The sequence below is a fragment of the Mobula hypostoma genome, chromosome 6 (assembly GCF_963921235.1).
Source record: "Mobula hypostoma chromosome 6, sMobHyp1.1, whole genome shotgun sequence".
Lineage (NCBI taxonomy): Eukaryota > Metazoa > Chordata > Chondrichthyes > Myliobatiformes > Myliobatidae > Mobula > Mobula hypostoma.
In genome coordinates, this window is record NC_086102.1 from 182,595,729 (window position 1) to 182,611,455 (window position 15,727).

General features: G+C 40.4%; 1 protein-coding gene across 9 annotated transcripts in view; it reads right to left on the reverse strand.

Annotated features, from left to right (window-relative positions):
* Positions 1 to 9,339: 9,339 nt before the first annotated feature.
* LOC134348655 (dehydrogenase/reductase SDR family member 9-like) overlaps positions 9,340 to 15,727 on the reverse strand; it is a 52,256-nt gene continuing 45,868 nt past the window's right edge. For 8 of the 9 annotated variants that reach the window (XM_063052400.1, XM_063052399.1, XM_063052401.1 and 5 more), the window contains exon 5: positions 9,340 to 9,714. In XM_063052400.1, the coding sequence (XP_062908470.1) occupies positions 9,491 to 9,714 (224 nt within the window). In that variant the 3' untranslated portion in view covers positions 9,340 to 9,490. The remainder of the gene's footprint in view (positions 9,715 to 15,727) is intronic. The other variant, XM_063052402.1, reaches the window with a different exon arrangement.

The following is a 15,727-nucleotide window of genomic DNA, read 5'->3' on the forward strand; positions in this document are numbered from 1 at the left end:
AAAACTGGATGTTACAGGCCATTGGCGTTTGGCGGCGTTGTCTGCCTATGATTTCCTACTGAAGTACCGGCTGGGGAGTCGGAACATTAATGCCGATGCTCTGTCCTGACGTGCACGTGAAAAGCTGGACAGGGACGGAGAGTGGGAGAGCGTTCCTGCCCCAGGAGGGAAAGCCATGTGCCAGTTTTCCATCACGGGGAAGGCAGAGGAAAGGCAAGGACAGAATCGAGCGGTAGATCATTTGGGAGTTTTTGATGGTGCCATCCCACAAGCTTACTGTAACCTGACTGCTCTGAAGACAAAGCCATTGCCGGAATTGAGCCCTGGGGAGGTGGCAGCCACTCAGCGAGATGACCCGTGTATTGGTACTGAGTGGTGAGCAGTTGTGAAAGCGGACATGGCCCAAGCAGACAAGGTGAAACATTCTGCGGTGTCTCTACTACTGAGAGAATGGCCCAGATTAGAGTTGAGGAACCAGAACCTATACCGGGTCATGTCGCTCCAGATCGGCCTCGGCGTTCCCAGCTGGTCCTGCCTGAGAAGCATCGGAGGATTGTGTTGACGTCACTTCATGATGATTCCCATCATTTGGGGGTTGAAAAGACCTATGGATCGTTCAGAGACCGGTTTCACTGGCCCTGAATGAAGCCGGAGGTCGAAAAATTTAATTGTGATGTATTTTGCTCTTGTCCTATGGAGATGAAAAATTCCTTTTTAAAGCAATTTTAACTTCCTTTTCCTAAGATGACTTGGTGGTTTATAATTTAGAAGCAATCAACAAGAATTTAAGACTGGCATTCCCAAACTGGGGCCCAGAGACTCCCTCAGTTAATGGTAAGGGGCAACGGTTTAAAAACGTTTGGGAAACTCTGATTCAAGAGGATTTAAAAGAAAAATAAGCAGGAAACTAAAATAATTTACCAAGGAAGTCAGAAATGTTGAAAGCTCTTTCATCGTAAGAGGCTTCTAGGAATGTACAGGCAATGGTGGGACCAGTGACAAGCCAGGGCAAGACAAAGAATCAATAGATAGATAGATAGATAGACATACTTTATTGATCCCGAGGGAAATTGAGTTTTGTTACAGCTGCACCAACCAAGAACGGAGCATAAATATAGCAATACAAAAGCCACAAACAATCAAACAACGATATGCAAACTATGCCAGATGGAAATAAGTCCAGGACCAGCCTATCGGCTCAGGGTGTCTGACCCTCCACAGGAGGAGCTGCAAAGTTCGATGGCCACAGGCAGGAACGACCTCCCATGACGCCCAGTGTTGTATCTCGGTGGTTATGGCCGGAGTCCAACAGCAAAAAGTTCAATATCCGGGCTACAAACACGTTCCTCGATCGTAATATGACCAGTATTGCACCATCCGTTGTTAACCAGAACAGCAAGCCCCCAACTCCTTTACGCTTACCGCTCTCAGTGCACTTCTGGTCAGCCCGAGCGGTCTGGAAGCCCTCCATGGAAAAGTTTTGGTCGGGTATGTCCTTGTGCAGCCACGTTTCAGTAAAACACATGACACTGCTCTCCCGAAATATTCTCTGACTCCTGGCTAGCGCCGTCAACTCAACCATTTTATTACCCACCGAACTCCTCTTCTCCATAAGTCTCTGTTGTCTCGACCCGGTCCTCTTTCCTTGCCTTTGTGATCCCCCTCTGCATCCTCTGTGTGTTTTCCTCCAGATTTCAGCAGGGGTGTCCGCCGCTCTGCTCGCTAAACCGGCCGGCATAAGCGCAATGTAACAGGGATGAACATAAAGAGGGTGATGTGACAACTATCAGCAATTGCACAAGGTTTATTCAGTGATGTTCCTGGTTACAAAAACATACTTAGGACGAATCCAGGGAATCACAAGTGAAAGCATCAGTAAATTGTACTGAAGCAGAATAAACCAGAAATAAAACTTGTAACAAATTTTAAAAATATGAACTAAAAATAGAAAGTACTGGAAACATTCAATAGGACAGGCAGCTTCTGTGCAAAGGGAACCAAAGGTAACATTTCAGATCTGTGCCCTTTTATCCTTAGAGGCTGCAGAAGGCCAGGTATATCAGATAGGTAGATAGATAGGCTGTGCTGTCTTTATTCTGTTCATGTGTAAGTGAAGATGGGCAGCACGGTAAGCATACAGTACTGTGCAAAACTCTGAAGACACATGTATCGGGTGCCCAAGGCTTTTGCACGGTACTGTAGTTATTTTATTTATTGCACTGCAATGCTGCTGAAAGAAGAAACAATTTTCCTGACATAATTGACAGACGACAAACCTGATTCTGCTATGGGTCTATATTGTATACCGAGAGTGGGAAGGGGCAGGGAGAGGGGAATCATGGTTGGGTAAAGGGAAAGGAAGAGTGGAGAGACACCAGAGAGACACGCTGTAATGATCAATAAACCAATTGTTTGGATTCAAATGACATTGCTTGGAGTCTCTGGGCTGGTGTGTCTGCACCTGCCCCTGACAGTCCTTCTCTTCCACTGGTCCCATACATACCTCCCGTGGCGCTCCACCCTCATCATTCCCAACTAACATAAGAACATAAGAAATAGGAGCAGGAGTGGGCCATCCGGCCCATCGAGCATGCCCCGCCATTCAATAAGATCATAGCTGATCTATCTGTAAAGTCAGCTCCATCTACCTGCCTTTTCCCCAGAACCCTTAACTCCCCTACTATGTAAAAACCTATCTAACTGTTTCTTAAGTATATTTAGTGAAGAAGCCTCAACTGCTTCCCTGGGCAGAAAATTCCACAGATTCACCATTCTCTGGGAAAAACAGTTTCTTCTTATCTCCGTCCTAAATCTACTCCCTTGAATTTTGAGGCAATGTCCCCAGTTCTAGTCTCGCCTACCAATGGAAAGAACTTTCATACTTCTATGTTGTCTATCCCTTTCAAAATTTTGTATGTTTCTATAAGATCCTCTCTCATTCTTCTGAACTCCAGAGAGCATAGTCCCAGGCCACTCAATCTCTCCTCATAGGTTAACCCCTTCATCCCTGGAATCAACCTGGTGAACCTCCTCTGCACTGCCTCCAAAGCCAGTATATCCTTCCTCAAGTATGGAGAGCAGAACTGCACACAGTACTCCAGGTGCGGCCTCACCAGTACCCTGTATAGTTGCAGCGTGACCTCCCTGCTCTTGAATTCAATCCCTCTAGCAATGAAGGCCAACATTCCGTTTGCCTTCTTAATAACCTGTTGCACCTGCAAGCCAACTTTTTGCGATTCATGCACAAGCGCTCCCAAGTCCCTCTGCACAACAGCATGCTGCAATCGTTCACCATTTAAATAATAATCTGCTCTTCTATTATTCCTTCCAAAGTGGATGATCTCGCATTTACCAACATTGTATTCCATCTGCCAGACCTTGGCCCACTCACTTAACCTATCTATATCCCTCTGCAGACTCTCCACATCCTCTGTACAATTTGCTTTTCCACTCAGTTTAGTGTCATCAGCAAATTTTACTGTGCTACACTCAGTCCCCTCTTCCAGATCATCAATGTAAATGGTAAACATCTGCGGGCATAGCACCGACCCCTGCGGCACCCCACTCACCACTGACTGCCAACCGGAGAAACACCCATTTATACCAACTCTCTCCCTTCTATTGATTAACCAATCTACTATCCATGCCAATACATTTCCTCTGACTCCATGCATCCGTATCTTATTTATAAAACTCTTGTGTGGCACCTTATCGAACGCCTTCTGGAAATCCAAGTATATGACATCCACCTGTTCCCCTCTATCCACTGCACTCACTATATCCTCAAAGAACTCCAGTAAGGTTGTCAAACAGGACCTGCCTTTTCTGAATCCATGCTGCGTCTGTCTAATGGAAGCACTTCTTTCTAAATGTTTCGCTATTTCTTCCTTAATGACAGCTTCAAGCATTTTCCTGGCTACAGACGCTAAGCTAACTGGTCTATAGTTGCCCGTCTTCTGCCTACATCCTTTTTTAAAAAGTGGCGAGACATTTGCTATCTTCCAGTCTGCTAGGACCTGCTCAGAGTCTAGAGAGTTTTGATAAATGATTACCAACGCATCTACCATAACCTCCGCCAATTCCCTCAGCACCCTGGGATGCATCCCATCAGGACCAGGGGACTTATCTACCTTCAGGCCCTTTAGTTTGCTCATCACTATCTCTTTAGTGACTGTGATTTTATCGAGGTCCTCACCTCCCATTTCATCCATAACATCCTTCTTTGGCATACTAGGTGTGTCCTCCACTGTGAATACCAACACAAAGTAGTCGTTCACTGCCTCAGCCATTTCCTTATCACCCAATAACAATTTCCCCTTCTCATCTTCCAACGGACCTACATTGACTTTAGCCACGCTCTTCTGCTTTATACATTTATAAAAACTTTTGCTATCTGTTTTTTTATTTTGTGCTAATTTACTTCCATACTCTATCTTCCCTTTCCTTATTGCTTGTTTAGTTGTTCTCTGTTGCTTTTTAAAGTTTTCCCAATTCTCCTGTCTCCCACTACTCTTTGCGACTTTGTACACATGACCTTTTATTTGATACAACCTTTTATTTCCTTAATTATCCAAGGCTGGCTCTCCCCACACTCACTGTCCTTCCTTTTGATTTACAACTTAGTTTACACTTTTTATTGTTTTACAAGATTGAATGACAGTAGATTTAAATTGGGCTTTTTTGGCACTGGGCAACAGAAAAGACTCTTTTGTGTCAAAGTGAAAACAAATTGGTCTAAATTTATTACAATTATTAAAAACAAAATAATTGATTGCACCCCTCAAGTCAGAATTTAGTCCATCCAATTCCAGCCTCGAGTCTGTGTGGATAGGTCTCTATCTGCATTGCACATCTGGACACTGCAATTATTCCCCAATCTTCTTTATAAAACTGTTCAAGCTCTGTCAGATTGCAGGGAAATTGTGAGTGAACAGTCCTTTTCAAGAACAACCACAAATTGTCAATTGGACTGAGGTCTGGACTCTGACTTGGCCACTCCAGGAAATTAACTTAGTTGTTTTTAAACCATTCCTGTGTAGCTTTGCCTTTATGCTCGGGGTCATTGTCTTGCTGGGAAACATATCTTCTCCCAAGTCGCAGTTCTCTTGCAGACTGCATCAGGTTTCCCTCCAGGATTTCCCTGTATTTACTGCATTCATTTTACCCTTTACTTTCACCAGCCTTCCCGGGCCTGCTGCAGTGAAGCATCTCCACAGCATGATGCAGCCACCACCATGCTTCACGGTAGGGATGGTGTGTTTTTGATGATGTGCGGTGTTTGGCTTACCCCGAATATATCGCTTAGTCTGATTGCCAAAAAACTCAATTTTGGTTTCATCAGCCAATAGCACCTTCTTCCAGCAGACTTCAGAGTCTCCCACATGACTCCATACAAACTCTAGCCAAGATTTTGTGAGTTTTTTTCAACAGTGGCTTTCTCTTTACCACTTTCCCATAAAGCTGTGACTGGTGAAGCACCCAGGCAACGGTTGTATGTGCAGTTTCACCCATCTCAGGCACTGAAGCTTGTAACTCCTCCAGAGCTCCCGTAGGTCTCTTGGTGGCCTCCCTCACTGGTCCCCTTCTTGCTCAGTCACTCAGTTTTTGAGGATGGCCTGCTCTCGGCAGATTTACAGCTGTGTCATATTCTTTCCATTTCCTGATGATTGACTAAACTGTACTCTAAGGGATATTAAGTGACTTTCAAATGTTCTCGTATCCATCTCCTGACTTGTACTTTTCAATAATATTTTTGTGGATTTGCTTGGAGTGTTCCTTTTGTCTTCGTGGTGTTGTTTTTACCAGGATACTGAATATGAGGGGTGATTGATAAGTTCGTGGCCTAAGGTAGAAGGAGTCAATATTAGAAAACCTAGCACATTTATTTTTCAACATAGTCCCCTCCTACATTTACACACTTAGTCCAGTGGTCGTGGAGCATACGGATCCCTTCTTTGTAGAAGTAGCGTCTTGGACCTCCAGAAAGTGGTCCACAGCAGGGGTGATTGATAAGTTTGTGGCCTAAAGTGGAAGGAGATGAGTTATTAACTTCAAACTTTCTGCATAATCACACAAAGAGTTGAATTGCACGTGTCTATAACGAGAGTAGTATAACTCATTTCCTTCTACCTTAGGCCATGAACTTATCAATCACCCCTGCCGTGGGCACTTTCTACAGGTCCAAGATCCGTATGCTCCACGACCGCTGGACTAAGTGTGTAAATGTAGGAGGGGACTATGTTGAAAAATAAATGTGCCAGTTTTCTAAAATTGACTCCTTCTACCTTAGGCCATGAACCTATCAATCACCCGTCGTATATTTGCAATCCAGTTTGTGTTTGTATTGGTACAGTGTAATTAATTTAGATCACCTTGTAGAGATTTGTTTTCACTTTGACACAAAAGAGTCTTTTACTGTTGATCGGTGACAGGTGGAGGGGCAGGTTCTTCTGAGGAAGATGAGAGGCTACCGAAGGATTTGGACAGATTTAAGAGAATGGACAAAGAAGTGGCAGATTGGATTGTGTTGGGAAGTGTATGGTCATTCACTTTGGTAGGAGACTCTTTTCTAAATGGAGAAAAAATACAAAAATCAAAGGCAGAAAGGGACTTGGGGGTCCTCAGTCAGGATGCCCCAGAGGTTAATTTGCAGGTTGAGTCTTCGGTGAGGAAGGCAAATGTTATGTTCGCATTCATTTCAAGAGGACTAGAATATAAAAGCAAGGATGTAATGTTGAGGCTTTATGAAGCATTGGTGAGGCCTTATTTGGAGTTGGGTAGTTTTGGGTACCTTATCTAGGAAAGGAGGTGCTGACACTGGAGAGGGTTCAAAGGAGATTTACAAAAGTGATTCAAGGATTGAACGACTTGTCATAGGAATTCACTGGAATTCAGAAGAATGAGGGCTGACGGAATTGAAGCCTATTGAATGTCGAAAGGCCTAGATAGAGCGGATGTGGAGAGTACATTTCCTATGGTGGAAGAGCCTATGACCAGAGGACACAGCTCAGAATAGTGAGGAGTCCTTTTGGAATTGAGATAAGGAGGAATTTCCTTAGCCTGAGAGTGGTGAATCTGTGGAATTCCTTGCAACAGACGTTTGTGGAGATCAAGTCATTGGGTATATTTAAGGCCTAGGTTGATAGTTTCTTGATTGGTCAGGGCATGATGGGATACGGCGAGAAGGCAGAAGACTGGGCCTTAGAAGGAAAATGGATCAGCCATGATGAAATGGTGGAGCAGACTCGATTGGCCAAATGTGCCTAATTCTGCTCCTATACCTTATGGTCTTCAGTCTTATACGCCAGTGATATTAAATCTGATTCTGATTCTGAAATACAAAGTCTAGTATTAGCTCTTCCTTGTTGGACTGTCTACATTCTGTTTCAAGAAATACTCCTGGATGCCTATAATATATTGTATCTCATCTATGCCTTTGGTCAATTAAACTATTTCTCCCTCCTCTCCATATCCCAGCCTTCTGTGTATTTTATGTTATCACTATCCACTCTCTGCATTGCGTTCTCTCTCCTCACAACCTATACCAATGTGTTTCTCTCCACACTGACTCTCCCGCTTTCTGCTTTTCCTGACCAACAGTTGCCTTTTCTTTTCATATCCCTGAACTCTTCAGTATGTCAGATGTTTAAACATTTATTTTCATCTTGTTCTCTAAAAGATGAGGTGGATACTCTCATTGAACTTTGGATTTGTTTCTGTTTTCATTTGTTTTTGGATCATGTCTCTCCATCCATCACAGACCCTTATTGTGCTTATTAACAGTGGCATTATAATGATTTACTGGAGATGAATTACAAGCCATCAGTGGATGTGGGATCAATGTGATCTCTAGTGAAATTGTTCTGACCAAGTATTTTAATGTTGAACGTTTAATTTTGAATGTGTATAAGATGATGAGAGGCATTTATCGTGTGGATAGTCAGAAGCTTTTTCCCAGGGCTGAAATGGCTAGCATGAGAGGGCACAGGTTTAAGGTGCTTGGAAGTAGGTACAGAGGAGATGTCAGGGGTAAATTTTTTACACAGAGAATCCTGAGTGTGTGGAATGGGCTGCCGGCAACAGTGGTGAAGGTGGATACGATAGGGTCCTTTAAGAGACTCCTGGACAGGTATATGGAGCTCAGAAAAATAGAGGGCTATGGGTAACCCTAGGTAATTTCTCAGGTAAGGACATGTTCGGCACAGTAATGTGGGCCAAAGGGCCTCTATTGTACTGCAGGTTTTTCTATGTTTAATTTTGCATATTATTTTGAATGTTGAAAGTGTTGTTAATTGACCGTTCATTCCTTTTCCATAGATGCTGCCTGTCCTGCAGAGTTCCTCCAGCATTTTGTGTGTGCTACTCTGGATATCCATCATCTGCAGAAAGAATTGCTTGTGTTTAAAATTCGAATGAGCTGCTTTTTTTTTGCTACAGCGTTCCATCACTTTCCAGAGCCTACAAACTTCCTTTCAGCGGGAATGATCATCAGAGAATATCACAAAGCATTATGATGGATTTGCTTCTGACTAGTTTTAACATTGAATTACAAAGATACAAATCAATACTTGCTCTGTCTTCTTTGCACCAAATATTTTCTGAACTTTGGGTTGCTATCAGAATATAAAAAGAAGGAAATACATAATGCTTTAAAGAGAAAGGTTATGTTGGTAGAAGTATACCATGAGCATACAGTAATGTGCAAAGGTCTCAGTCACATAAACAGGGTCTATAAAAAGAATTCGCCCACCCTGGAAGTTTTGGTTTTGTAGAGTTCTGTTTTCACTTTGCAATTAGCCTGCAGGCATTTCATCAGCAGTCGAGGTAACATTCTCAGTGCAGAGTTTTTGGTGTTTCTCTCTGGGACTGCTCACATTTAGGTAGGAGTCCATTGCTTGCCTCGGTCCTGATTGGCTACCCCTCCAGCTGAACTTGAATTACTGTCAGCGTCCTGTAAACTTAACCAGTCTGGCCATTCTCCTCCGACCTCGCTCATTACCAGGCATTTTCACCCACAGAACTGCCGCTTACTGGATGTTTCTGGGAGCTTTCTTTACACAATTCTCTGTAAACTCTAAAAAGCCTTGAAAGGATTCATTCACTGCCTTCCAAAAATTCAACTGGGTGGCTGGGGAACGTTTCTCAAAATTTATAAAATATATATTTATACAATATAACAAAGTACAGAATCAAGAAAGACGCATGAATCAATTTATGACCTTTTATTCTTGACCAGAACATTGAAACTTCAGCAGTGATAAAAGCCTTTTAATTGATAACACCTCAAAATCCACACCTCAAATTTGCTACAAATTTTGGTTCGATTCTCCAAAGTCTGTGATAGTTTTGAAAGTCAAGATACTGACTGATACCAGAGAAAGGAATAACATTGACTATTTTCTATGATACAGAAAGAAAGGGATCACATCATATTTTACATAAGTGTCACTAGTACTATTTCCTCTTCATCATACTCAATCCCAAAACAATGCTAAAAGAGAGCTTTCGCTGGCTTGATTTTACCTCTACTGAGCAGAAAATCAGAGATAGCAGTTGGCATGTAGGAGAGAGGAATCCAAAAAATCTTTGCATCGATTCCAGCAGAGTACCGAGTACGAGGATGAAGAGAAGTCAGAGCATGATTCAGGCACCACACCACTTTCATCAAATCTTGGTTTATTTGCTTCTCCACTTTGGTCGTCAGTTTTAAAGAGACTGTAAAACAATATGAAGAGTACATTTAAAGAAAATTGTTTTTCATCTATGATATTGATAAGCACCATATATAACACACAGCAGAGTATTAGAGATACATATATCGTTTTCACAAAGGAAGGGTGAAGTTAGTTTTCAAGCTGATTTTATTTTCCTAGGAGTCTGCTAATTTTTGTGACGAGTTGTTGACTTGTGCAATAGAGGATCACTCCTTGTGTTATGTTTTGTAACTCCAAACCATTTAATTGATTTAAAGGAAGACCTGGACATCCGAAATGAGGGTTTAACTTTGAGTTTACTTTCAGCAAGGCACACATGCATCACATGGTAGCATGGTGACATTTGTAATTAACATTTTTACATTTTACCCCTCATCAATAAACAAAACTCTTCAATCAATCAATATATACATAAGATTACTCAAATATTATTGAAATACACAACCTGTATGCACTCAGAAGACAAAACAGGTGGAGTTCCTGCCTCTTGCTCCAAGTAATGGCTCTTGCTACCTGAAGTTAAACAGGAAGTCCCCAGCAGACATCAATTTTTATATCTCCCACCCCTCCCCACAAATAAAATCCCATTTTATTACTCCTCGTGTCTCTTTGTAACTCAGATGACTGAGGAAGAATTTAATGTGTTCTTTTTCTTCAATTGATGCTGGGTATATCGGCTTCCTCTCTTCCAGGAGACTGCATGGAGCTGCTGCTAGTGGGCTGATGGTCTGAGGAACCGGGATGCAACCATGCAATCTAGAAATAATGGACCATCTGAACTCCTTCCTCACATTCATTTTGCATTATTACGATATATAGAATTACTGAAACTGTGTGTATTAACGCTCCAAATTGTGGTTCCATTCTCTGAAATCTTTGATAGTTTTCAAAGTCAAGATTCCTGACTGACACCACCAAAAGGGACAATGTCGCCTATTTTCTATGATAAAGGAAGCAAGGGATTTTTAAATTAAATTTTACATCAGTGTCACTGTAGACACAGCTACTGTTATCTAAAGTCTACAGACACAGCAGTAAATAAAGTTGAAAGAGTACAGAGAAAATTTACAAAGATGTTGCTGGATTTCGAAGACCTGAGTTATAAGAAAGTATTAAATGAGTTAGAATTTCATTCCTTGGAGCGTAAAAGATTGAGACGAGATTTGGTATACAAAATTAGGAGGGGTATAGGTCGGGTAAATGCAAGCAGGCTTTGCAACCAGAGGTCATGGGTTAAGAGTGAAAGATGGAAAGTTTAAAGGGAACCTGAGGGGAAACTTCTTCACTCAGAGGGCTGTAAAAGTGTGGAGCCAGCTGTCAGCACAAGTAATTTTTAAGAAAAATACATACAACAAAATTATACCTTTTGATAAGGTTGCTAGATTCTGGTATGTTACAGTAAAATATGCTTTGGAAAAATGTTGAAATTTTTCTAATATTTTTACCAATTTGATATGATCTCGATTGAAATTGGTTAATCAGAGGCAACAGCTGTGTATGGCTTACACAGTTGTACTGGGTACAGAGCAAAATGGGGCCAATTTGAGTTCTCTTGCAAAATTCTGCTGTAACAATTCTATGATTCATTTAATTATGAAATTCAAAACATGGAATCTGTATGCAGGTAGTATTTTGTATTTTCATCTTTTAACTTTCAGATCCTGGCTTGAGATTGTAGTGCTGTGTTGGTCATACTTGAGATTAGAACTTGAACAACTTCCTGAGCAAGAGGAAAAGAGACCACAGGTTGCAGGTAACTGTGCAATTATTGAGGTGCAAATGCTAATATGAAATTCTTGAAGTGGGATGTGAGGCCTTCTTCAAAATTAGCATCTTGTATCTTCAAGTTTTTATTGAAAACGATGGTTCACAAGGTTAACACAGATGGTTGATTACAAAGGAGAGATATAGTACAGCAGTTGTGCTGCTGAAAGATACATGCTTTGTGTATGGGAGGATGAGCAGGAAAGATGGCAGCATCAGTTTTTGGAGACCCAGGTGACCTTCCAGTTTGTCGAGGAGATAGCTTTTTCTTCTTCTCGTGTCTTTCTTTGCTGTTCAAGGTGTCTGGGGTTCTGTCAGAGCCTGTGAGCTACTGCTCAAACGACGGTTCTTCACAAGCAGTGGGCCTTTGAACCGGCTGTGCAGCCTGGCGCTTTCCTATCTCCAGGAGCTGCCTACAAGACTTGCACCTTCGGGTCCGGACACGTAGACGACCAGGTTCCTCCCTGATATCGCCATGGAAACGTCATGGGAGACTGAAATATTGGGACAGCAGACAGTGTGTGCTGCTGTCAGAAGAAGGCCCCTGTACTCGATTCATCCTCTAACCTCCACCCCCCCACCAAACCGATGGTGAGTGAGAGCCGTCAGGGTTTTTGGAGAAGTGACTTGGCAGATTGCAACATTGGACCAGAGAGCTGTTGGTCTCTGCACTCTTTGTTGCAGGAGTGATCTCTCTCTCTCTCTTTCTCTCTCCCTCCCTCTCTCCCTCCCTCGATGGAGGGAGAGAGAAAACCTGCCTGAGAAACCAAAGTGCTGATTATGGACTGTAGGTTTTGATGGAACTCTAGATCAGGGTCTTTCTTGGGGCTTTTGCTATTGCTTGCATGATGGGAGGGTGGGGACTTCTGCCTGTAGCTCACTGGAGTAATACATCAATTTTGTGGCTGCCTTTAATTCCTTCTTTTCCCCAGTCTAAACTTTGAATTATTCAACATTTATTTTTTGGATCTTGGTGGGAAATAGTGGTCATTATGTCGTGTCATTTCAGAAACAGCTTTTTGAACCCAGCAATGGAAAGGGAAAAACTTCGAAAGAAAAATCAGAAGATATGCCTGTCTGGGCTGAGCGTTTGGAACGTGCGTTGATGGGTCTCGACAACAAAATGGGCATTAACACTTCTGAGTTGAAGTCGTTCCGACAGAGTTTACAGACTATTGAGGAAAATATTGTTTCCTTGAATACTGAGTTTAAAGAATCGAGATGTCAGATTGTGGATATTTCAACCCGCTTGGAACAGGCTCAAGCAAAATTGTAAAATTGGAAAATTCCTACTCAAGATTGCGTAGGAATAACATTCGGATTGTGGGTCTTAAAGAAGGCTCTGAAAATGGGAATTTATTGGATTATTTTGTCAATTTGTTTCAATTTCTGTTTCCAGATATTCTATCTCAGCCTCCTAATATTGAAAGAACTCACAGAATTTTCACTTCGTCAGATAAAGCTCGACCAATTTTAGTCAACTTTCTTCGCTTTAAAGTTAAAGACCATATCATAAAATGTACAAGAAAACAGAGTTTTTAAATTTAACGGTTCCAAGATCCGTTTTTATGAAGATTATCCATGGGAAGTTATGGAACAACGGATCAAATTCATATCTGTCATGAAGATCGCTCATGAAAAAGGGCTTTCCATCCCTGAGATATCCAGCGAGATTAAAATTATTTCCTAAAGATTCTACTCCTCGTGTCTTCTTGGATCCCCAAGCAGCATCGGATTTTGTCAACTCTATTGTGACAAATGATGATGTATGAAGGATATTAGAGTTTCTGAATAATTTTCTGAATGAAAACAGGCTTTGAAGATTTCGGTATGCTGAAGATATCCTTTGATCGATGGATTACTTAAAGAAGAGGTGATCTTCTTGGTTTGATTAAAGAGTGACTTTTTTTGAAGACTGTTCAGTATACGGAGTGAATTAATACAGCGGATAGATTGTTAACTGGTTTGGTTACCTGTTTCTATTTTCCTTTTTCTTTATTAATTAAGTGATAGTTTGCTTATAGTTGATGTAGACTTTTCTCTTCTGGAGTGTTTAGTAATAGATAATTAGCTTTAATTCTTTTGTTAAATAAGGTAGTAAGTTAAAGAATAATGGCGCTGCTTTTCTCTCTTTAGAGATTAAACTGTTTGGGTTAATAGTATTGCTTTAGCGTCCTTGGAGACTGTTTTCGCATTCCCTGGTTTAATTTCAATGATTAAGTATAAACATTTTTTTCTTCTTGACTGGGCTTTCTTATCTTAAGGTTACGTATTTTCTTTGTAAGGGGGAGGGGGGAATTGAGAGTAAAAACTTTTAATCATTATTTAAATTGAGTGGCAGGCAGAATTTCGTTCTTATGCTTTTCTCTTGGGGATGCGTTCCGGCCTTCTCTCTCTTTTGCCAGATTTCTATCTTTGGGGATGGTGGGAGGTTTGGGGGTATTTTTGCATTTTGGGATTTATCATGGGATGTTATTTTTTTTCACACACACTCCCTGTATTTTTTCCCATTCTGGAGTTCCGGAGCATGCGTGTTTTCTATTTGGTTATATTCATCACCACCATCTTTGATTAGCCCGCGATGGTATGCGTCTATTGTCGTGTTTAAGAATAATATCCAACGGTACTTAAACAGATAAACGTTATTAGTTGGAATATATGTGGCTGGAATCACCCTATCAAGCGAAGAAAGACTTTTAAAATTATTAGTCGATTACAGCCTATATAGTTTTTGTTCAAGAAACGCATATCAGAAAAGGGCGATCAAAATAGATCTTTTTAAAACATGGAAGGGCATTCAATACCATGCAATTTGTCAAAATAAAACAAAGGGAGTATCTATTTTTATTACATCTAATATTTTATTTATTCAAGAAGACATCGTCTCAGATAATAATGGTAGATTTTTAATTATTAAAGGAACAATTTGTAATAGAAAAATTATACGGACCTAATGTAGATGATCCTTCTTTTTTTAAAAATGTATTTGGTTTATTACCAGACTTAAATGAATATATGCTGCTGATGGGAGGTGACTTCAACTGTTGTTTAAACCCTTTGATTGACAGAAGTTCAACCAACTAGCAGCTTCCGAGTCGTTCGGCAACACTTATTAATTCCTTTCTAATTGATTATGGTTTGATAGAAATCTGGAGAAATTTACATCCTAATGACAGAGATTATTCTTTTTATTCACATGTTTATAATAAATATTCGAGAATTGATTATTTTATAGCTGATTTCTGATTTTTGTCTAAAGTCCAGAAATGTGAATATGATGCCATTGCTGTCTCCGATCATGCGCCTTTAAGCTTAACTTTTGAGTTAAATGATGTTAGTAATGTAAACTTGCCTTGGCACTTTCCAGAAAATTTATTACAAAGTTCGGACTTTGTTAAATTTATAGAGATTCAGATAAAAGATTTCTTTCTGCTTAATATTACGGGAGATGTCTCCAAATTGATTATATGGGATACACTTAAAGCATATTTGCGAGGTCAGATAATATTCTATTTGGCTAAACTCAAGAAACAGACAAAAATAGAGTTGATAGAATTTCAAAACAAATTAAAGACCTGGATAACACTTATGCAGTTCTCCTAATGTTGATTTATTTAAACAAAGGGTTGAACTTTAATCACAATATAATTTACTATTAACTTACCCTATTGAAAGAAATTTGCTTAAATTAAAAAGTCAATTTTATATGTTTGGAGATAAAAGTAACAAGCTATTAGCATCTCAACTTAAAGCAGTTAGAGCTAAAAGACAAATTTTTAAAATTCGTAAGGGAGATGGTAGTTCAGCTTGTAATTATGAAGATATTAATAAAATTTTTCAAGGCTATTACAGTGAACTCTATAAATCTGAGTTTCCAGCTGACCCTTCTAATATGTATGCCTTTTTACAAAAGATTGGTTTTCCTAGAATATCTGTTGAAGATCAGCAAATTCTTGATGCTCCTTTTACTGAAAGAGAAATTCAGAAAGCTATTCTTTCAATACAATCTGGTAAAGCTCCTGGATTGGATGGTTTTTCTGTAGGATTTTATAAAAAATTTGAAGACTTGCTTACTCCTTATATGTTGGAAATGCTTCAAGATTCTTTTCTGCTCGGAGAGTTACCTTCCACATTTTATGAAGCTTCTATTTCTTTAATTCTTAAGAAAGATAAAGACCCTACTGATTGTGCTTCATATAGACCTATTTCATTATTAAATGTGGATGTCAAAATTCTTTCAAAAAATAATG